This window comes from Pseudoliparis swirei, chromosome 23 (assembly GCF_029220125.1).
Source record: "Pseudoliparis swirei isolate HS2019 ecotype Mariana Trench chromosome 23, NWPU_hadal_v1, whole genome shotgun sequence".
NCBI lineage: Eukaryota > Metazoa > Chordata > Actinopteri > Perciformes > Liparidae > Pseudoliparis > Pseudoliparis swirei.
The window spans coordinates 8,165,946-8,189,065 of NC_079410.1; the positions used below are offsets into that span (position 1 = coordinate 8,165,946).

At 40.0% G+C, this 23,120-nt stretch overlaps 3 protein-coding genes across 4 annotated transcripts; all 3 read right to left on the minus strand.

Annotated features, from left to right (window-relative positions):
* Positions 1 to 1,187: 1,187 nt before the first annotated feature.
* On the minus strand, positions 1,188 to 14,034 carry xpo6 (exportin 6). Of its 2 annotated transcripts, XM_056407505.1 has the most exons (24): positions 13,272 to 14,031; positions 12,286 to 12,376; positions 11,843 to 11,955; positions 11,384 to 11,581; positions 10,836 to 10,995; positions 10,487 to 10,564; positions 9,785 to 10,313; positions 9,113 to 9,239; positions 8,895 to 9,004; positions 8,666 to 8,774; positions 8,375 to 8,467; positions 7,256 to 7,325; positions 7,007 to 7,166; positions 6,364 to 6,456; positions 5,677 to 5,821; positions 5,036 to 5,185; positions 4,675 to 4,864; positions 4,396 to 4,551; positions 3,894 to 4,008; positions 3,593 to 3,764; positions 3,232 to 3,393; positions 3,024 to 3,122; positions 2,488 to 2,718; positions 1,188 to 1,953 (listed from the first exon to the last, which is right to left on the minus strand). In XM_056407505.1, exons 1-24 carry the CDS (start codon positions 13,272 to 13,274, stop codon positions 1,852 to 1,854), a joined length of 3,456 nt encoding a protein of 1,151 aa, XP_056263480.1. In that variant the 5' UTR covers positions 13,275 to 14,031; the 3' UTR covers positions 1,188 to 1,851. The 2 variants fall into 2 exon arrangements, with proteins under 2 accessions (XP_056263480.1, XP_056263481.1); XM_056407506.1 differs by lacking the exons at positions 1,188 to 1,953; positions 2,488 to 2,718 and adding an exon at positions 2,725 to 2,914 and having other exon boundaries at positions 13,272 to 14,034.
* Positions 14,035 to 14,707: 673 nt separating this feature from the next.
* Positions 14,708 to 18,062, minus strand: antkmt (adenine nucleotide translocase lysine methyltransferase). The gene is made up of 6 exons (XM_056407317.1): positions 18,031 to 18,062; positions 16,343 to 16,506; positions 16,137 to 16,241; positions 15,912 to 16,052; positions 15,505 to 15,555; positions 14,708 to 15,275 (listed from the first exon to the last, which is right to left on the minus strand). Exons 2-6 carry the CDS (start codon positions 16,502 to 16,504, stop codon positions 15,045 to 15,047), a joined length of 690 nt encoding a protein of 229 aa, XP_056263292.1. The 5' UTR covers positions 16,505 to 16,506; positions 18,031 to 18,062; the 3' UTR covers positions 14,708 to 15,044.
* Positions 18,063 to 18,316: 254 nt separating this feature from the next.
* On the minus strand, positions 18,317 to 22,853 carry hirip3 (HIRA interacting protein 3). Its single transcript, XM_056407251.1, has 8 exons — positions 22,756 to 22,853; positions 22,255 to 22,375; positions 21,728 to 21,881; positions 20,573 to 21,247; positions 20,318 to 20,481; positions 19,944 to 20,091; positions 18,988 to 19,086; positions 18,317 to 18,646 (listed from the first exon to the last, which is right to left on the minus strand). Exons 1-8 carry the CDS (start codon positions 22,830 to 22,832, stop codon positions 18,459 to 18,461), a joined length of 1,626 nt encoding a protein of 541 aa, XP_056263226.1. The 5' UTR covers positions 22,833 to 22,853; the 3' UTR covers positions 18,317 to 18,458.
* Between the last annotated feature and the right edge of the window lie 267 nt (positions 22,854 to 23,120).

Consider the following 23,120-nt stretch of genomic DNA (forward strand, 5'->3'; position numbering starts at 1 on the left):
ATGTTCAAACGGCACCAAATGTAAGCCGAACCCCCCACAATGAACAATGGACCTGCATTTAGATGGAGCCTTTCTACTCTTTCACAGTAGATTCGTAGATTCACCCATTCACAGACACACATTCATACACTGACGACATAGTGCAGGGTGTGTCTGCATGTTTCCACCTTAACTGAAGTTACATCTCTCCATTGTACTTTATTAACTCGGCTTCCTCTCCAGTCTTTGTGACTTCACAAATGCCCCGCCCACTCCTCTCCATCTGCCTGATGGATTGTGGAGGTCTGGATCGTGGTCCATGACTACTACCGACTATTCATACAATCTGTCATATCCACCCATTGCTTCTGTCCATGTCGTGTGTGTACAGATTGTAAAGCCCTTTGAGGCAAATTTGTAATTTGTGATATCAGACAATACATAATAAACGGAATTGAACCATATGGGCGCAATTTGGGCATGAGTATCTCCCACGAGGACCGGAGGAGCCAGGGATCGAACCCCTGATCTTCTGATCGGTGAACGGCCCCCTCCATCTTCTTCCAATATATTCTCCATGAAAGACATAACTAGTAAATAATTAGCAGAAACATGAGATTTGGAGCCCAAAACGAGCTCTAATCACACTGGGCAAGTCCAGCTATCAAATCGATTAGTTCTGTTCACCTGTAGGTTGTGCCGCCACGCAAACCTGCAGCCTGTTTTTTAAATGTAATAAGTTCACTTTGCATTTTCGATTAACATAACTGAACCAACATTTGCATTCAGCATTAAGACAGCAGCCAAAATAACACGGTGGAACCTTAAACATCTAAAATCATCACAGCAACAGACACCTATATTAAAGCTCCGATCCTCAGAGTTCAACCTACAGGAAAGATGATGCATCTCATAATGTGGAGTTTGTGGAGTTGCTTCACCGACTGAAGATGTTAGATTGTTCCTTTGTTGAAGCTCCGTATCTCCAGCAGCCTACGACCTCACAGCATTCATCACATGCTTCATATCAATATGCTTTGTATTATACATTAGTTCCGTAAAGACTCAAACTAACTATTTGATTATCGGTGCATGTGTTTTCAAAGATCCCGGGAAAATAAAATAAATAGATATAGTAGCATATAAGTTAAAAGGGATATCAAAAAGAAGCCACAGACAAGTGTAAAGCAAAACAGTGGAAACTTACAGAAAAGTCTGAAATCTCTTTATACAACCATTATTCTTTCAAGCAATACTGTGACAACACTGCAAAAGTGGGGCACATATCAATATAAACTTGAATTAATCAATACCTGAATGTTTTACTAAAAAAGCACTTTATTAATCAAGCAAGTTTTTCTCTTTATCAGAATGGAATGATATGAAAGATCTTAAGTTGAGAATCCGTCTCCTTTGGAGATGAAAAAATTGAAGGCAAAATGAATAAAAGCAGACATTTAAAAAAACTCAAAATGAGTTGAAAGTGCTCAGTCCCAGCGTTGTTACCGACGCGTGGGAAAGAAGGCCTGGCTCAGACGGCTCAGGGTCCGGGCAAAAGCCAACTGCAGACCAGGTTTCATTTATTGCCAAAAATATCATTGGCAACACATTAGGAGGACGCTTTAATATTTATTTTATAAAAAAAAAAATATTAAAAAAAGCGCCATCCTTCTACAGTAGAGACCAAAGAAATACATCAGCAGCATCCTCAACCTCCAATTTCTTGACAATACGATGCGTGTTGTTCCTTCCTATTGCTTTGAAAAGGTGGAGCAACGCCGGATCGGAGAAAGAGTGTTGGGCAAAGTGGTCGGCACAGGCAGTCCTTGAAGATCAGAGTTGACGTGTGGAGTGCTTCAAGCAGTCACTGTGCTATAGCTTGATGGTGCCCGTCGGCAGGCTACTGTTACACAGTCTGTAGTAGCGGAGGTCATTCACCAGTCTATGCACGCTTTGAGTGAACGACGGCAAGTCCTTGAGAAAGAAGAGAAAAGTTGAACAGGAATATTAATTTACAAATAAAACCAAATTAACATTCAACACACGTCACTCATCGGTTTGCGCACGACCGCTTTGACGCCAGGAGTTCGGCATTTTGTTCGTCGCCATTTTGGTATTTTGCAACCAGAACCAAAATGAACATCATGCCGTATTGAAGAAGAATTGAAACTAGCGATCGAGAAAATAAAATCAGGGTTTATTTAGGCAATAAATCCAGAGAGAAGTATTGTCATTTTCTCATCGACTTCTACTCAATCAGACTTTTTTCTGGAGGTGTCTCCCGATGGCTTTAATTTCAGACCCAGATGTTGCTGCCTATTAATAAAGGTTAATCGACTCGCACACACAAATAAGTGTTTGTTTGCCCGCTCATTTAATTAGAAATATAGATTTACATTAAATTTGTTTTTAAATAGAACCATAGGCTCACTGCATACGCATTTAAGCTGTGATTTCAGTAAAGTGAAGAAAAAAAAGACAATGTTAATTAAAAAATAAAATTCTTACCCGTTCAAGCTTGAAGTTTCGCGCTAGAACCGCTCGTTGGCTGGAGTCCACACCCTGGCAGCCGTTGAGGAACTCTGGCATGAAGGCCGAGTAGAAGGCATCAAAGTCGACAGAGGCCATGTTGTAAATAGCCAGGGTGATTTCCTCCTGAAGAAGGTCGTGACTTTTGTGAAGAAGGACCTGCAGCAGCACGTTGATGAAGTGGAAGAGCATCGAGGTCCGGAAAAGCTTCTGAAGTGCAATAAAGTAATGACAATGAAGTGTATACATTGGTTATGAGCACTTACTGTTGTTCTCAATAAATACACGCATGTGGATACAGGTCTTTATCGAAACAGTTGATTGAATACTTTCATCATGCAGGAGTTTAATTATGTTCATGGGTTCTGAGATTTGGTGCAAGGCAGACGAGGGAACAATCTGCAGGCTGGTAAAGCAGAATGAGTTCAATTCAGAATTGTAACGCGAGTGAACTCCGTTCCAGGACATGCTTCACCTCTAAAAACAAAAGATACTGACATAAAAGCTCAACTTACTCTGTGATACAACTTGTGCTTGCTGTTGAGTGACTCCAAATAACAGATATTCTGCTTGAAGATGTGGATGTCAGGCTGCAGGAAAGACTGTCCAAAAGCCTGTGAAAGACATTGCAGCAAAAGTCAGGAAATGAAGTGGATAGAATTAACAATGATATTAAAATGGTATGACGATTATTACAACACATGCATGCATACACACACACACCTGCATGGCAGCTGTGAACTGGGCCTCATTTTCCATGGTATCTTCAGCGGCTCCTCTTTGGACACTTGTTAAGACTGACGTTTTAAAGAAGTACCTCCAGTTTTGGTGAAGTATTTGGTATAGCAACTCAAACAGCTCTGCCTTGACGTCTGGGGAAGACCGCTATCGACAACAAGGGAATAAATGAACAACTTTTTTCCAGGATATTTGATGAATGCTATAAAAAAATATATAACAAATTGAGAAATTACATCATTTAAAAATACATTTCTTCTACTGACCAATTATCGATGCGTTACACTAGGTAGACTTTGTAGCATATGCAAAAATAAACTCCAGAATGAATCTTTATGCAACTGACCTCTGCCACAACCGGGTAAACCTGCTCCATGCACAAGGAGAGGATGCTGGGAAGGAAGGGCTTGAACGCTTGACCGGGCTCTTGCACCACCACCTGTAGGATTTTCAGGAACTTCTGTACCACTCGACACCCGGCACTGCCCTCTTGCAAAATACTGGCTGCCAGCTGTTCCCTGGAGCACAAACAAGGGACATTACATGAATTAGTGTGATATGGTGATAGCGGCATTCTCAGGGTTCCCCCCCGCCCCCCCCCCAATGCCATTTAAACCTTTAGTCATCAAGACAGGGGGGAATACTACCTGGTGAACATGCTGAGGAAAGTGTGAATGATCTGTCCTGTGAAGGCAACACCCATCTGGACTCTTAAAGCCTGAAATAGCGTCAAGAAGAAGGCCAACATCTCATCTGTCACATCTGGGAAAGAGAAGTGACAATTAAAAAGCTGGCCAGTCAACCTCTTGTGACCAAGCTTGTTGAGGTCTCCAGGATTAAAAAAAAGAGACATTTACAAAATATTTATACTTGTATACATATGTATTATTAATTTAATTTAGTGCTATCAATTATTTATATGCAAACAGAATATGGATCTTTGTACTAAACATGATAAATATTGTATTTTACATAATCAATGGGACTTTAAGAATATAAAATGGTGTGTATCTGTTCTTTATCACAATGCATGTGCTGCTAGAATGCTGAGTAATATCTCTTCCCATGTGGTTGGATAATCTTCACACTGAGATCAGAGACATAACAAACTGTAGACGGATAACCACACTGGGAAGGAGAGACACTGACCTGGCTGCTGAATAAACACTGGGAAGAGGCTGAGGGACACTTGGACCGACTCCTGAAGACTCTGGTAACAGATCTGACGTGATTTGGTGGATTCCCCAGAGACGCTGTCCACTATATCGCGAAGCACAGGCAGTGTCTGTTGCATCACTGCTTTCACTGGAGGAGAAACAAGACGGTCAGAGAACACTCTTTAGAGCGGGTCAAAACAATGGCAGGGTGAGAAAAGGGCTGCCAGTACAAATATAAAAAACAGAGCAAGAATTCTTTTTAAAAACTCACTGTTATCCAGATCGGGTTGCCGTGGAGTAATGTTCACTGTCCCTCTTATTCCCTTATATTCTCGAGTGAGTGCTGCCAATAGGCTGGCATGGTTGCTGGAGCGCGTTTGCCACTGCTGCTCACTCTCTGGTAAATTTGGCCACGGGAGAAGCAGCATGTTGGACAAAGCCCGACACACTAACCTGTGTTCCTGTGTACACACAAACATACAAAGAGTAATTGCTTAAATTCTACTTCTATTAAGGACATTTTAAGAACTTCCAACTTTGAGGGAAAACTATTTAAATTCAAAGTTGCAATACCGAATAAATCCATTACATGACAACATATCACATGCAAAACAAAAGCAACGAATATTTACCTCTTGGGGAAGTCTGCGGGTCTGATTTTCTGACGTAATGAGGTTGAAGATGTTCCGAACAGCTGGCAAAGTGACCAAAAACACAGGCCGCACTGTCGAGGTGATGGAGACCATCAGATGGCATGCTGAGAGCATCAGCTTGTCAGGTACCTGGAAATAAAGACAAACCGATTGGTTACACTCACCATGTCATTTCTCTTGTCACTAACATGGTCACATCTTCCTTCCCCAATGTTCTAAACTATTTGCTTGCATTATTAACATCACACAGTAGGTGGAAGAAATGATGAATATTTTATCACACTAATTACACCGCCATGTACAAGATGTGATTGAATGAAATTGCACCTAACAATAACACTCAAGCAAAATTAATATTAAGGCAAAATGCCAGATAAATAACATTAAATGTAAACACAATAAGAAGCTCCTGAGAACATGAGATACAAGGTTTTAAATGTTGGTTAATATTTCCCAAATCATACTTCCTCCTTGATGAACCACTCAACATGAAACCAACCATTTTGTTTTACATCAAGTATCCGCTAACTGCACTTAGATTTGTCTTCAGATAAAAATATTTTAATGTCTTTATTTATCCAAATAAGAGATTCTACATTAATGATATTGAAGCAAGCTACCTTTGTTGTGATGAGTGGGCTACTGGCATCTATTGTAGATGTGATGAGGTTCATGAACTGGCTCTGGTTCTGACTGTGGACCTCACTGTAGAACTGTGCCAGCCAATGAGAGTAGGCCTGCAAAGCAGAAAGGGCCTGTGCATGTCTGCAATAAATAAAACACACACACACACACACACAGTTAGAACATGATACGATGAACGCAATAAAACATACTTGCTTCTTCTTTCTTTACCGAGTGTAACCTTTTTTTTTCCAAATTTTAATTTCCAAAATTACTTGTGATGTGTTCAGTATATGGTTGTATTCATTAGGTTTGTTATTCATTTCTAATAAGCCCTGAAGCCTAACATTACAATTACATAAAGACTGGTCTGGAGTCAGTCACAGAAATACAATTGTTCCGTAGTTGATTGTGTAAAACAGTAGCTCTCACTGCAATGAACGGGAGGTAACTCCACCAACATTGAGCGAACAGCCAGAACGGCTTTGCAGTGACTTTTGTTAATGTGGGGGAAAACATCTGGTAAGAGTGTATATTTATTCAAACTCTCCATTCATCTATAATTGAGTCAGTTATGGTGCAAAGAGCATTTGATAACAGAACAGTGTCACCTTGTAATAAGAACTTGTGTACAAATAGTGTGACATCCGTGTCGGGGTCGGCTCTAAACATGTGATACTCACACGTCAATGAGGTCTGGCTTGAGCACAGAAGGCACAGCGGTCTCCAGGTCATAAAGGCTTGTCCGAGAGCCGTAGCAAGTCACTTCGACCAACCTTGAAAAAGAAACACATGGTGATAATTTCCTCGTTAATGGAGTAACAGTAAATTGAAAATCAACACCACCACTTATTTTTTGTAAATGTATACCACTTGGGATAGTATGAGACACAATGAATATATTTTAATAGGAAAACAGAAACCAACCAACTTAGAGTTAGTCAAGATTCATTATTGACTGCAGAATGTATTAAATGATTACTCGCCATTGAGTTAACTGTTGACTATTTTGATAATCAATGTATTGCTTTCAGACACAAGAAAGAAAGCCATAATTCTCTGAATCCAGCTTCTAAAATGTGAAGATATTTTATGATAGTTAACTGGATATCTTTGACTAAAAATTCACATTTTAAAATTTCATTTGGGATACATTTTTCACAATTTATAGACCAAACAATAAATTAATTGTGAAAATAATCAGATTTCTCAACAATGAAAATAATCATTAGCTTGTGTACTATGAAAAACATATTTAAAAATGAACTCATGATGTATTTATAACAACCACTTATTAATATGTGGGATGAGTATGAGAGCACCGACCTCTCCACCACTGCCAGGGCGTCATTGAAACGTGCAGCAAAAACCTCCCCGGTGAAATGCTCCGCCAAGCGCCCGACCGCTTGAAGTAGAGAGCTGAGGTCCCTGAGAGAACAATGAAGTCGACGGCAATCATTCTCTGCTGAGACATTAAGCCTCCGACCTGAAAGAAGAACAATGTGACGGATCAATGAAAACATTTTACTATAATATATTTATTATAATTCATCAAAAAGACAAAAAAAGACTCACTTGAGCCAGTGGTGACAATAAACTGCTGCAAACCCAGGTATACGTCCAGGTTATCTTGGAGGACTGGAAACTAGAGAGAGAAAAGAGGAATAAGGATGACGCCGCTTCTGATAAATCCAAAAATATATCTTGATAGCTAATAAAATCAAGCGCCATGTGAACCTGTTTTTGTATATTCTTTAATTGGTTTAGATGCTACTTTATACTATATACATACAAACACCTAACACCCAAGACATAAGGGATTTTGAGAAAATGGTTCCAGACTAACTCATGGAATAATATTTAACAGAATTACATTTTTACTTTTTATAAAAAACTAAGATAATAAATACTAAATAATATTACGCATTCACAGTTATAGGAGCTTTGTGTGTTTGTGGCGCCACGCTGGAGAGCAAACAGTGAACATCATTTTGAAACGCTGGACGCAAGCAAATAAGAATTGAAGCAGGAGATTTCTTTAGATTAAAAACACGTTTTGAGACGATTACATCGATCTTTTTTCAATACATTTTTAACTGAAGGCTGAAACAGCGACACAAACAGTGGCGGGGGAAGTGATTGCTGTGTGTGTGTATGGTTTTTTAATAACTAATATACAGAACAAGATTATAGACTATGCATTTCTAAGGGTATGTAGACAAATGATTAACAGAGGCATGATACCGACAGGGCAGGTCACCTGTCAACACACGACGCAGATTAATACATTTTAAATGTTGACCATGACCCCGTCCACAGCAGTACATTGCTTTGCTAGTGTGTTGGCGGTACTCCTGTCGGCCCTCCAAACTAGGGGTGCTGATCGCAATCTACAATAGGTAAAATACCGTCTGGGGATAAGTACTCCCTTAAAAAATCTAAGCTATCCTTTTAATGATTTGGAAAGTTACAGTGCCTACCCAGATGTTGCGTTTTATTGTTGTCGGCATTCATGCAGACACCAAACATATTAAGCACCCAGCAAATAATGTTCCAGGTCAGATAAGTAAATTCACTTCTGCAGTTTATGTGCAACAGCTGGAATTCAAAGATGATAATATGCAAATGAAGTCCACTTTAATATGCCTAAACAACTTACAAACTGTCACGGTCTCAGCAAAACGGGTCTCTTACCAAAGTAGAGAATGCATGGGATGGGAGCAGCTCCATCACTTTGGCAACCACCTCCAGACTCTGACGCAGGTACCTTTGCCACTCGGTCTGTTGCTATAGTTACCAAACAAAAAGAATATACAGACTTTGGAGTGGTGATAAAGGCCTTTGTAATGTCTGTCCATCTTAAAGAGGCTAATATGTAAATAAATATGATCATCTTTTACTATCGAGTTCAAGGAACCGCAGAGACACGAAACATGCATAAAAAGGAAGAAATGTGCAACTGAAATATATGAAAATTGTTCTTACGTCGTCATCCAGAGTCTCATCATCCAACTCTTCTAACTGGGCCTGATTGTATCTGAACTGAATGCGATTCAGAACTTCCCTTAACAAAAGACCTATGGCATCTTTGTACCTGTCCAACCACAAATAAATATATATATATATATAAAAATCTCATCATAAAAAAAAGTATCAACAAATTAATAACGCAAATAAGGCATTTTATACACTTCAATGCATATGCACGACTTACCTATTTAGAACAATTTCCCGGTCAGCGAGTCTGTCTTTGGTTTTGGTTGTTAAAAAATCCAAAAAGACACTCCAAATATCCAAACAGGCAAAGTAGCCTTCATGGGTAGGCTGTTGAACCAATGAGAAGCAGGTATTGTAATCTGTTAAAACAATTTTTCAAGACACCTGTAGCAATAAACTACTAAATTAGCAACTGCTTGACACAATTATCATTACCTGGTTGAAGGTGAACTTGAAAAGCAGGCCAAGGAACTCTACGATTGGAAATTGAGGACTGGACTCAATTCGCCTCAAGTGAACACTGACAAACAGGCGCAGGAAATCTGTGAACTTTTCCAAGTAACTGCAAGATGAAAGAGAAAACATTGACCAAATAAAACATTAAAGTCAGGTAGCCTTCCCAGAGTATATGTGGGTTGATAATATAAATCAAGGCTCGGTGCCTAGTCAGCAAATGTTTCATTACCCTGGCCCTAATTTCCATATTGAGAACAGAAAATGCAGCTCGTGTGTCGGCACACACGGCAACACCGCGCATGAAAACAGCCAGCGTGTTTAACAATTATTGAGATGGCACAGCTGAAGTGATACATGCTTGATGACTTATGTCTGGGATCGCCTGTGTGTGTGTATATATATATACATACATGCATACATATACAGACACACAGACACAGAGAAAGAGAAGCAGTGATGAAACAAACGGAATTTTTAAGAGATGCTCCAAGAAATAAAACTGTAACTTTTGACTGCAAATTAGCTTTGAGTACAACAAAAGTCAATATGACTAATTGCAGACCTCATGGTGACATTGCCATGATAGAATACACTCCGGGGTCTGCATGCCTTGTGTATGCATACATAATAAACTAATGGTTTGAGCCATACCTCTCATCAAGTTCTTGCAGGCGGCTCTTGACTGTATGAGAGTTATTCTCTCGCGTCAGTCTCTGCAGGAGAAAGAAGGTCTGCTGGAACATGCGCAACAGGTACTCTTCAAAATCCAGTGGAACACAGTTCTTTGACACAAGCTCGTTGATACAGGTCATGGCGTATACACCAAGCCGGGCACGATCCACCTTGTTGCCCTCGCTCTGCTGTCCGTTTCGCCCCCCTCCGTTCGGTGCTGGTGGCATATTCCCAGGATTAAGCTGACCATTAGAGCAGCAGTTTGAGGAGATGAAGGATCCTGGCTTGGCCTTTGTCCGAAGATCACAACCAAAACGTGCAAAATGAAAAATGGATGCCAGCAGGGTGGGTGTGATGCTCGTGGACAGAGGGATCCAGCTGAACAGGTGAGCCAAACACTCCAAAACAAGACAACAGAGCTGCTGACTCTCATTGTCCAATGTTGCCATGGGCTGGCAAAGCAGCTTTGAGTACCGACTGTCCTGAAACAAACTGCCCAGCAATTCCACTGATGGATTGAACACACACAAAAAGGTCAGGTTAACACACAACAAACCTCTCCATGAAATGCTTGCAGTCATCAAAGTTAGAAAATTCAAATAAGCAAAACTATTCAATAATCATCACAACATTCCAAACATGTTTTTGCAGTTTTAACTTACTAATGGACAATTTACTCACCACTTTCCCCTGAGGTGGGCGAGGGAGGAGGGGTGGATGCTATGACACTGTGTTTGTCCCAATAGTTCTCCAGAATGCCTGAAAAACAAGACGTGACCAAAACCCAATTATCTACATATATAGGGAAAGTTATCGACCAAAATAGTCTCAACATTGGATTTGTATTCAGGCTATCCTTTACATCCCTTACACTGTTAACTCAGACTTCAGTTACAAACAGCCATGTGCATGCATCAACCAGTAGTTCTGCACAGTCACTACAATTGACCTATCAGCAATTACAACTGGGAGAAGAATAAAAATACATTGGGAAATCCCTTGTGCACAAAGTATTAAAGGTTGTTCTCACCAGTCAACAGTCCAAGCACCGTCGGTACCTGCGCTAGCAGAAGTTTACGCAACTCATCTTTCCTGGCGACACTCAGGTCTTCTCGAGGACACGCAAGTTCTTCTGACGTGGTTTTCAACATCATCAACCCCAATGAAGCGAGAGCTGGGGACTGGATCAACTGTGGTTTACAAGAGATGAACAGACATTAGCTCCACCAATAAAGATTACTGAATGTTGCCCACTCCGAGAGAAACATTTAAAAAAAATACTTTACATGCCACACAATAAACATTTCTTCACACAAATTGGCCCAAATTGCTCAAATTTGCTTTAAGCATTTACAATATGAGAGGGACACGTATTTATAGCATCTTCCCATTAACAGAAAACTATTTGTTTAGTCCAACGGAAGCTATGATTTTGTTAATTTGTTGTTTTAAAATGTGGCTTTTGTGTCTTCGTCGATTTTTTTTGTATTTAAGAACATATAAAAAAGCACCCATTTACTGATGATTGATATGTACACTTAATCTTTCAATAGCAGAAATGACATCAGCAGGGCTTACCTGAAGGGTGTTTGTGAAGAAATCATGGTAAAACATTGGCCAGTCTTGGCGACCAATGTCCACAATGACTTTGCACAGTTTGTTTCGGATAAAAAATGGCACCGTTTTGTGCTGAGCAAGGAGGAGTTTGGGCAGACAGCTGCGAATCTCCATCTTGTCTTGTGAAGCAACACCGATCCACATCTTGTTCACCAGGTTCTGGAAGTAAAAGGGAACAATCAGTGGTCAAAGCTGCGTCTGAAAGAGACTTCAAGTTTATCCAGACAATATTTTGTGCCAGTTCTTAGCTAACTTGTTTTGCAGAATTAAAGGAATGAGGAAACAAGTACAGCGTAAAACAAATTATGTTCTCAGTCCCTTTAAAACAATACCTTTCTTTGTTCTTATATTTTTAAAGTATACAAAACTCTAGGCAGTGCTATGAACAAAAAATATGAATCTCCTACTGCAAGGACTTACTTCAAATACTGTTAGGCTGTACATCATTACATATTCATTCTGAGTATTGGAGAGAAAGAACAAACACTGGCGCCATGCTTCAGTCTGCTGTGCAAAGTTATTCAGCAGCTCTTCTGCAGAAAAAAGGAAGTCGACATGACAGAGGTACATGACATTGAAGTAGTTCACTTACAGACGGACTGAAAGTAATGCGCCACAACACAGGAAGTGTATAACAAGTGACGCAAGAAATACTTTTAATAGAAAGCAAATGACTTCAGGTCACATTAAATACTCTACAGTGACGACGAAACCTATGTTAGAGTATATGGCAGTGTCCAGTACATGGTATAGGGGGATCAGGACTTGGTCAGGCTAATGTGTCAATTGCCAACATAATTTGAGAGAGCATCAGATTGGAAAAAAACATAAATGTTTGACAAGGTTTTCAAGGCCACACTTACCTATTTCTCTCTTTCGCTCATTGGTTGTGCAGCTGTGAAAGAACTCCGTCATAAGGCTCTCCAGCGCACGCAATGATGCCTCCTCTGAAGCCTATCAGATGCCAAAAAAGGTTGAGAACAAAACATTTGACAATATGCAAAATCCAAAACCTGTGAATGTTATATTTTTTTCCCCAATCATCTACCCATTAGCATCACAGAATTCCCACTGACTACTATCTGTCAGTTTGGCAGACACAGTTCAGTTGTCATGCACAACAGATGCCCAAATAAAGACCAATCATAAGCGACTAAAAACACATCTTTACGAACAAGAAATCAATATACGAATATCTGATTTGTTTGTGTATGTACTGGCATAGTTTCATGAAAAACACAATTTACACCGATTGGCCCTTTTAAAGTTCACAACTGCGAACTGACTTTCCTATATAGATCCGTTCAGCATTGAGGGTTGCAAGCTAATTCCATACAGGTATTTGTCATACAGGTCAACAATAGTCATAATTTAAACAATTGCATTCGCGTTATGACAAAACGTCAGGTGGGAGAAGTAGGCCCTGCCTAGTATAAACAAGATAGCAAATCGAGATTTTTAAGAGCAGCTCCTGTGGCAGGCATGTCTGAATTCCTCAAATAAGCCACAACTTGCCGAGGCTCACTCGTCGCAGCAAATGTTCTGTTTTGCAAGATGGGCGTCTTGTGCAGTGAAATGGCTTAATGAGCTGTCACATCCCGTGAAATAGCGTTACCTGGCCTCTCATAAACCGTTATATTGCACGGAGGACATTAAATGCATAAAACCAAACACTTGTTACCACCAGTAACTACACGTGAACTCATAGATATAACTTTGGATATTCCTGTTCAAATATATGAAACAATCCCTTATGCACCCGCGTTAGCTGTTAGCAAGAAAGACAGGACGACACGTGAATAACTAGCGTAGCCAAATAACACGTTGAGGGGGAAAAAAAGATACTTACCATGTTTAGTTGACCGAGATGCTTTCTTCAGTTTACTTGTTCTCGGATTAATCACAGAAATACGACAACATGAGCTCTCTGGCTCGTCCGTTCTGCAGCTAACGTTAGCTAAGGTGTTGCTGGCTAACGTAACCGCAGAGGGGGCTCATCGTGGTCTGCCCTCCCGCTCGGGTCGACACGAAACACACCACCAAGCGAGCTTCTCGTTGACTTCGCCTCCAATAACAACGTTTAACACGGTTAATTTAACTTACACCTCGCTCGAATAAAATGCGTTTTCGCCAAAGTTACCTAGTTCGGCATCAGACTGAATCATCGCGGGTTGGTCAGTTATCAGCATTATTGTTGTTGTGATTGCATCTCCCGTTCAGTTAAACGTGGACCATCTAACCGTTAGCGAACACCGGCTCCAACTCGGGAGAAACGTGCAACGTTAATTAGCTTTCTGTGTCAAGCGGTCCGGAGCGAAGTTCCCCAGCTGCTAACGTTGCAGCGGATGGCTAACTCGCTACTAGCTCCTCCAGAAGGATGAAGACACACTTATGTTAGCTAGTTAGCTAGCTGTCAAACATACATCATTCTGTGGCCGGTTGTCAAGACAACTCGTCTTTACCGTTTGTATTTTCACAGCGGGTGCACATGCACACTTAAGTTATACATCTGACACGTGATTAAAAAAATAGACAAAATGTAAAACACAGTGCGCGCTCGTTCCTGTTATTCTGCTCCTCAGGGCTTAGGGCGGCTCGAGGATACAGCTAGCTCGCTGGTTGCGGGGATCAATTCGCAACTTCCTCTTTTGCTGTAAAAAAAATAACCAAACCAATCAGCTCGTGTCAAATCAGTCACAATAATAAAAGCACGATCTCCGGTTACAATCGTTTCAAATTGACGCATTTTTTTCGGGATACATATTGAACACGTTTTTGTAACATTGTGCAAATACATTTTAAAAAGTAAGCAGCAGTGTATTTTAAGTGAAATTTATAATATATTTTTCGTCTATACATTCTTATCTTAAAACCATATACAAAAAGCTCATCTCATATCGTGTTTTGCTGGACAGCATGGACACGTTTATTTCTTCAAAACTAATTTATTATTTACAGGATCTTCCAAACATTATTACATTTGATGAAATCTCAATCTACACCTCTCGGAACATTGATATTTCTCTCCCCATGTCGCCTTTTTTTATGATATTCTGAAAGGACGTGGATCGTGAAATGAATGCATCATTTTGTTTAAATTATTTATTGTACACAATATTGAATGTCGGCCAAGTGGAATTTCACACACACATGAATTCACCTGTAGAAAACCAGCTGCATCATAGAATCAAAAATGTCCACTTAAGTTGTCTTATTATAAATAGGCTTGTTAACGAATCATAAAGTAATATAAGTAATTCTACTACTAATAATGACTCAAATCAATTAACACTTAAGAAATAAAATAATCTTTAATTGTGTGGCATTCACTGAACACAGCAGAACAAACACAGGTGATACAACATTTTTAAACTGGCTCACCCCAGGCAGGTCATTCTTAAAAAGATCGACAGTGTTCTTGAAGCGAACCCTTGCTCGGGAGATTCAGGTTCAAACTCATGATAACAGATCAAAAAAGTCCAACTGACAGTCAAGTTAGGGTAAATGTCCAACAATTTCCAGGAAGGGGTATTTACATCTTATAAGGAGTAAGTTAATGACTTACAGTATGCCTTATTGTTACAGTTATAGAGGGTAAAATACCAGGAACATCCATGTTGCTTCAAGTGGGTCCTTTCGTCTTGGTTAGTTCATTGTTGAGGTTGCTATCTGTGGGCACGTCATTTTTCTTGAAGGTGTGCTGTCTTTGTGCTTGCATGCTATATGCCCAGGCTCTGTCCACACCTTGTCCCTCAACTCTGCAGGGTGTCCAGTTAGGGAAGGGGAAACGACCAGCTACAACCAAGGCATCCTCGGGAAGCTCAGTCTCCAACTTCTGCTGCAGTAAAGAAAGCTATAAACACAAGAGCACAATATAGAATTACTGTAATATGTCAACAGAAATGTACTGAAAATGATCCATAATAATGAATCTGAACCATGTGCTGAAAGATTATTCTTCGAGATTTGTTTCTGGTATCAAGAATCTTAAAATGTCTTTATTTCAGCATTTTTGTTGTTGTCTGTGTGCTCCATTGAGATAGTCTTTATTGTAGTTTATATCGGTTAAATATATTACTCACCACACTCGGAGCCAAAAACACTGTGATATTCTTGCATCCTGTCAAGTCGACCTGTGATGAAATACAAGTTAAGTGGTAAATAGGCCATTATATTTACAATACATCTTTAAAAAACAAAAACACAATGATAACATGCTAAAAATCCCAGTGCTTTTCCGTACTTTTTAAATGGAATAATAAAGTTAAGTTTAAGGCCAACCTAGACCACGAGGTACCTGTATGTGCATTAGTCACAAGTAAGTTTAATCCATTCGCATCCATATCTGCTAGTAAACAAATGTAGATTGAAAGAGTCAGACTGTGTTGTTCTTGCTAACTTTTTCTTCTCGAAGTGGAGACATTTCCAATCTAACTATCAAGTTGTTGCAAAGAGTGTTATGCCATAATACAAGTGAGACATGTCCCACCTTCCAGAGATCTTCCCGTCGGTACGACACTTCCTCATGATGGCCTGCTCTCCAGGCATGAAAGCGGGCCATGCGAACAAGCCAAGGGTTGAGCTCATAACCAACAGCAGGAGTGAGACCCTGCCGATGTGCTTCCAAGACCTTGAGGGTTAAAAATGACTACGGTTAAAAATCGTTGCTCACCAGCGCAATAAAAGGGAGCCAAAATAACTTGTATTTACTTACAATGCGGCCATCACCAGATCCCAAATCCACAAAGCCCCCCTTTCGACCTCTAAACAATGTCATTACATGATTTACTTGAGCTTTGCTGGCAGGAATGTACGGCACCTGAAATAAAAAATAAAAAGCTTCAGATAAAAACAATTGTTGTACAGATTGTTCAAAAAGTTACATAGTTATTCAAAGTGTTATTAAAATGAAGACCCTACCTGTAGCCTCAAGGGGACTTTTCGGAAGCCTGGCTGGATGATTCCCACCCACATGGCATATACAGTAAGCCCAGTGCCAGCAGCTATCTGAGCCACACCCCATCCTCCGAGGTGCTTCGTCTTGAACTCAGCCAAGGCCTCATCTGGTGCATCATCATCCATTCCTGCATGAAAAGGGTAGTTTGGGTTTCAAGTACAAATAAAATACTCCAATTTATAGGGAAAGGGTTATATAATATTTATTATTTTCATTGTATGAAATTGTATATTCTGTAGCAAAGAGGCTTGGCCGTGAACACATACATATCTGTAATCTCATGTATATAATTTATGCATTGTATAAAGATATCATCAATGCATACTGTCGTACGCATGAAGTGAAGTAAATACACCAACTTAGTGAATTATTACGACATAATATCCTGCGTTGCTTTTTGCTTTACTAGGTTGTTTTTCCTGCTTGTTTACAGTCCTCTCCTCTTTCTACAACCACAACAGGAAGTTTGTCAACACATGTAGATGCATTTCTCAAAACAAAAAGGTGAGTTGGTGTAAATTCATCGGAAATCTGCTGGCAACTACTGGCAAGTGCCACTTAGTGCCACTGAGTAGCTGCGGCAACTACTGGCAAGTGCTGGCAAGTGCCACTGAGTGCCAGCGTCGCTAGGGGGATCTCGCCCCTACTGATGGATTTAGACTATTACTTAGTAAATCAGCTGTTTACACATAACAATAAAGTACCAGACGATTCAACGCCACAACTACACATTTTGTATTATAAAACATTCGTTTGAGCCATTTTGAACCAGCCTGGACATGAAATGTAACGTACACTTCTACTCCTGTTTTTATGTGATATCCCTGTCACAGACATGGGTCACGGGCGGGTTGCTTGCAGCAGGTTGAGGGTCACAAGTATGCAGTTAATATTTTATATCCGGACAGTGGCGGCTCCTGAAAAAATTCTCAGGGGGGGCAATTTTTTTGATGATTAACCCAAAATCACAGACCTTCAGACAGCTGTCTATGTGTAGCTTCTTCACAATGCCATCAAGTCATGTGACTCCAGTCAGTGTGACGGCTGTGACTGAACTCTGTCTGTGAGCTTGTAGTTAGTTCATAAGCAGCTGTCTGTCAGTAATCCAGCTCCTGGTCTTTGATTTGGTGATTTTTTTCAACAAGATTTAAATAATTATAATAATAATAAATATGAGATCCCCATTTGTGACTCCTGCATCTGTGCTTTTTCAAATAGAAGAAATACAATTGCAATCACTTTCAAGTAAACCAGATTGCTCCACCAGACAAGAAAAAAGCTAAATGTTGAGCTTTTGTTTTGAAGGGCAACAGCAGAAAAGCCGAACTCACTGAGGTAAAACCTGGCAAGTCGCCAAGAATCTCGGCTGTCGCGCATGCGCAGGCGCAACTTGTTAATGCCGTAACGTAAACATTTACACTAAGGTACAGGCATCTCAACATTTATTTATTGATGACTTAGTTTTATGTCTTTGTACTTTGACCTTGTGTAATATGTGAAGTTATCAATAAAGGTCTTTCTGCATTTGCGTTGTCCGAATACAGTAGCGACACATTTATTAGCGACAACACAACAATACGCTGCCGTAGCCACACAAAAATGCAACAAATGTGCTGACATTATAGTAATGAACAAAAAACATCTCATTGACCTGAAGCAGATATGAAGGGAACGGTGAAGGCGGACCGGTCCGTCTGCGAAATATTCCGTACATACAAGAGCCTCCTTACATTCGTTCCGCACACATTTCCTGAGGTAACGATATAAAAGTCGTGTAGCTCAAATTATTAGAATTTGCGCTTTGCCATTTTATTAGTAGTGTATTACTTTGTTGTCTGGTACCTGTAACACCTTATATGTCTTCTGCCCGTTCTATATAGTTTTTAGTTCATTTGACACACTACGGTTCAATTCGCTGGTTAAAATAAAAAAAGTAGTTCCATAAAATCACAATAACTTTATTTGAAATATAACATTAAAATACATTTGTAAAAATAACATATAAACCCCAAGTTGTACAAAGAAAAGGGAATCCCAGGATCCATATGGCGTCTAGACACAGCATAAGAGGTGTGTCGGTCAGTTGCTGTCTGCATCGTCACTGATGACCCCCTGCAGGTTGGCCCAGTCGGTGGCTCTCCGCCGCCCTCGGCGTGCATTGCTTTCCTCGTCACTGTCAGAGCCAGAGTTCAGAGAGCGCAGATATGCAGAGGACGGAGGGTTATGTTGTTCCTGCCATGCTGAGGCTCCTCTGCGTTTTGGTCGACCTGAAAGAGGTTACCACATTGTTTTCCTTGATTAATAAATATAATATATATATTTACACACACAGACACATACACTATTTCACAGTGTGTGGTAAATGCTACACATGTGATATGATATTGCTTTGGATGCTAGTTTTCTATTTGGAAAAACCAGTACACTTCTACACTTCATCTCAACAACTATGTTAACATTCAGAGTGCAAACAAGTCACATTAACAATGTTACCATCATTTCCCCACCAATATGCTATAATAGCCTAGCATAATTAATTTATACTTTTTGCAGATCTAGAACTGTTTGTAATGAGTGTCAACACTCTGAAAAAGACCCACATAGTTACCTTCTGTGGCAATGATGTTACTGACATCGAGCTCAGCTAGTTCCTTAGATTCCTCTCTTTTCATTCTGACTTTTTTGCATTTCATGATAGATGGCTGACCTGTGACACACACACACACACACACACACACACACAATCACTTTAACCAACCAATGGTTCCCCGAGTGAAACAAATTATGACCACTCAGGAAAATTAAAAGTTAAATTTTTACACAATTCAGATGCAAAATGCTGTTTTACAAACTGATGAACATACAGTCTACTGAAAGGTTTTGTTTTTGGCTTGTGCTGGAGAGGGGGGCGTGGCCTATCTCCATGGAAACAGATTCCACCATGACTATTGAAGAAAATAACCACTATTTCTGCTTTATACTTGTTGTGGAAATATTTATGAGGATATATGTACTGTATGCACTTATGTATCACGTACTATATATCTGTATATACATGCATTCATGTGGAGAAGACCATATTAGAACTAGGAGTTTGAATATGTGTGTGCGAATCAGTATGCATGCATTATTCACAATCAGAAATTCAATCAATTGAAGCTGTGAAAATAAAGTGAGATTCTCTCTATTCTTCTCATGAGTCCACCTCAATAATTTCCTACAATATTCTGGCGTCGTGGACGGAGCCCGGCCATTTGGCCTCAACATTTGTTATGAGGCAGGTGGAGTCACAGATCATCTCAGATGTCATGAGTAATGGACATGGGTAGTGTACACTACGTGATTAGCCTACAGCCGGCAATGGCAAGGTTGATGATGCCTATTGTCAAAGACATGATTATTTTTATAGCAATGTAATTTGAGGGAAATGATGTCATCAGTACCTGCACATTAATGCTGTGAAATATCACCTTTATTCTTTCACCACTTAGAATAAACTGGAAACATGGAGGAACTGTGCCCAGAATGTGTGGTCTGTTGAAAGGTGAATGTATTCCCACTGACCGTGGACACCAAGATCTTCAAGCTCCTTCTTCAGGGCAGCCACCTGGGAGCGGACAGAGCGACAGCCGTCCAGGAGCTTCTTGTAATTCAGCCTCACACCACAAAGAGAAATGTACCGCTTGAGCCTGACAACAGCTTTGTCGGCATCCTGCAGGACGAATCCGAGGAGAGAAAGGTTGCAGAGGAGAGGCGTTAACCCTGACTCCACGATTACCTACACAAGTATTCTCCTATTCCTTTTTTCATCTAATATTTTGTTTCTTGACTTCAAAAAGTACTTTAGAGGCACATTTACTCAATATAAAGAGTCAGGAAAAAGGGTCGGACAAATCTTATTAAATGTTTACAAAACTCGACATCACCCATCAGCTCACCTTTGGACTTTTGGCGCCCTTTTCTTTTTTCGCCACTTTTTTCGGGGCTTTCTTCTTTTTATCATCTTGTGTTTTTTCTTTTCTGCTATGCTGTTCATCCTCCAATGAGGGGAGTGATGATGAATCAGAGTCGTTATTTGTGTGTTCCTCCGAGACCTTTTCTTCTGCATGACACAAAATCATATCAGGTCAAATCAAAACGTGAATTTAATAAACATTTAAGTACTGGATATGCAAACATAAAGTTGGAGTCACCTTTTGTATTGTCGTCTGAGGAGTCATTGCCGTTGATTTTCTCACTCTTTTCTGACTTGCCATCTGTGTCAGTTTCATTCTCTTCATCGCTCTGAGGTGTTTTCTCTCTTTGGCTTGTATTGTTGCTTCTTTTCCCTCCATTCTTTGTAGCATTAGCTTTCTTCATCACTTTTGGATCGTCTTCACAGAGACTCTTCTCCTTCTCCTCGTTTTCTTCCGATTTATTAATTTCCTCATCTGTTGAGTCTTTACTGCTCATCGGTTGTTTTCCGTTTGCATTTGTCTTTCGCCGTGGTTTTTTCACCTCTGGCTCTGCGTCCTCGGATTCAGAATTATTCCCCTCCTCTTCCTCACTCTCACTTCCTCTTTTGCAGTCGTCTTCTTCCACTGAGTCTTGACTGCTAATAGGTTGTTTACCATTTGCATTTGTCTTTCGCCGTGGTTTTTTCACCTCTGGCTCTGCGTCCTCAGAATTATTTCCCTCCTCTTCCTCACTCTCACTTCCTCTTTTGCAGTCGTCTTCTTCCACTGAGTCTTTACTGCTAATAGGTTGTTTACCATTTGCATTTGTCTTTCGCTGTGATTTTTTCACTTCTTGCTCTGCATCCTCAGATTCAGAATTATTTCCCTCCTCTTCCTCACTTCCTCTTTTGCAGTCATCTTCTTCCACCGATTCTGTCATTCACCGCACAAGAAAAGACAATGGTTTACAAAAGAGCAACTCACTAAAGTTAGACTTACATCCTCATGGTAGTGTGCTTCTGCCAAACAGTCATGCTGCAGTTTTAACACTTATCTGTTCAAAATATAATGTATTCATTATATTTTACATCTGTGAGAAACTGTCCTAAACTGCATATTTCTTTTTGGGTTATGGCAAAACATGTTTTGTTAGGTGTCAGTGACCTTAGACCACCAACTTCATATGAATTCAACAACCCTGAGATATTGCAAATGGCAAATATTTTTCAGACCAAACAATTATTAAAGAAAATGATGTGCAGATTAATAAATAATGAAAATAATATGTTCTTGCAGCTCTCGTCCTCGTGTTGATGACGGTCAAGGAAATGTTTTTATTGCGTAATTATAAAGTAGAACATGCCTTAAATTAGTAAAGCTTAGGAGGCAATGCAATGCATAAAAACAACCTACCTGATGAGGAGTTTGACAGATGACGTGCTTTCTTTGCTGTTGACTCTTCATCATCTTCTTCCCCACAAATCACTTCATCCCTTTCTTTTTCTCTTTTTCTTTTGTTTTGAGGCTTCTTGCTGGTCTCCAACTCACTTTCACTTTCGTCATTGTCCTAGCAGGAAAAAACAAATTGTACAGAGTGACAATAATAACTACAGAACTATAAAGTACCCCCCTGCAGAAAGTTAAAACACTTAACCCTTGTGTCGCCTTCGGGTCAATTTGACCCGATTCAATGTTTAATGTCGGTGTTCTTTCGGGAGTCAACAAACAAACATAAAGTACCTCACACTTAAACTTGGAAAACAATATTAATTCTAATAATTTTCTGGAGATTTTAATAGCTGGGGTCATATTGACCTCAAGGGTAAAATATGTTAGTAAATATAAAGGTAACAGGAGGGTTAAACATTGAATCGGGTCAAATTGACCCGAAGGCAACACAAGGGTTAAAGAAACAAGCTGTGTAGGAAGGATTCAGATACCTGCATTTTCAGCAGCTGCTCTTTCACCACCAGTTTCATAACACTTCTGGCTTCTGGACTTAAAGATTCACGTTGCACGTGTTCCAGATATCTCTTTTTTAAAATCCCTAAGGTCAGCGTGCTGCAATAAGAAATTAGAAAATGACATGTTGTGAGAGAGAGAAAAGGGTATTTAAAGCAACAGGCAATCAATTAGAATATTTAGTTTTCTAACACAGACCATGATGAGACTGACAACTTGGCTAACGTTACATATACACACAATACTGATTTAAATTAGATTAAGACAATAAACGATGTGCGTATTGAGTTAACTTAAAGGGAAAATTGGGGCGATAGAGTTATAGCGAGCTGGTGGGTAGCTCGCTGATGACCCTGGAATGAGAAACAGGGAACGGTCGATGGGCGTGTGTGTCGACCATCGTCTGGAGCCCAAAGTTAGCAAGATTAACTCTCAACAAACACGGAAACATTTGAACCGCCCAGACCGGTGAACTGTACCTGAGGTCGGGCTCACCGCGGAGCTGACCACACACGAACTTGCGGATAGCCTTTGCCTCTTTAGCTGACACCATCATTCCAAGCTATGGTGGTTTGTTTTTGGCGGCAGTGAAGAACGCAACAAGTTACCGGAAGTGACATCAGAGCAGGCCAGAGAAACGCCCTTTCAAAATAAAATATATAAACTCACCTCCACCAACGTACTTCGTGTGTGTGTATATATATAAATAAATATATATATATATTTATGGATTTATTTATTTATGCGTTTTACTAAAGGGTTATCTTTATTTAGTAATTTCTTCATCTACTATTAAAATATTTACTAAATTCTCAAAATTGTGTAGCACCAAAGAACATTTTCA

Excerpts from the sequence above, each read along its gene's own strand:
- xpo6 (XM_056407505.1), bottom strand. Across the intron at positions 10,996-11,383 it reads TCTTCACAAACACCCTTCAG|TTGATCCAGTCCCCAGCTCT; the intron begins GTAAGCCCTGCT and ends TGTAAACCACAG. Across the intron at positions 1,954-2,487 it reads GAAACTTCAAGCTTGAACGG|GACTTGCCGTCGTTCACTCA; the intron begins GTAAGAATTTTA and ends TTCTTTCTCAAG.
- antkmt (XM_056407317.1), bottom strand. The coding sequence starts at position 16,504 with ATGGATGATGATGCACCAGATGAGGCCTTGGCTGAGTTCAAGACGAAG. Across the intron at positions 16,242-16,342 it reads AAGTCCCCTTGAGGCTACAG|GTGCCGTACATTCCTGCCAG; the intron begins GTAGGGTCTTCA and ends TTTTTATTTCAG. Across the intron at positions 15,276-15,504 it reads TGTTTTTGGCTCCGAGTGTG|CTTTCTTTACTGCAGCAGAA; the intron begins GTGAGTAATATA and ends TTGTGTTTATAG.
- hirip3 (XM_056407251.1), bottom strand. The coding sequence starts at position 22,832 with ATGATGGTGTCAGCTAAAGAGGCAAAGGCTATCCGCAAGTTCGTGTGT. Across the intron at positions 22,376-22,755 it reads CGCGGTGAGCCCGACCTCAG|CACGCTGACCTTAGGGATTT; the intron begins GTACAGTTCACC and ends TTCTTATTGCAG. Across the intron at positions 19,087-19,943 it reads TGAAGATCTTGGTGTCCACG|GTCAGCCATCTATCATGAAA; the intron begins GTCAGTGGGAAT and ends TGTGTGTCACAG.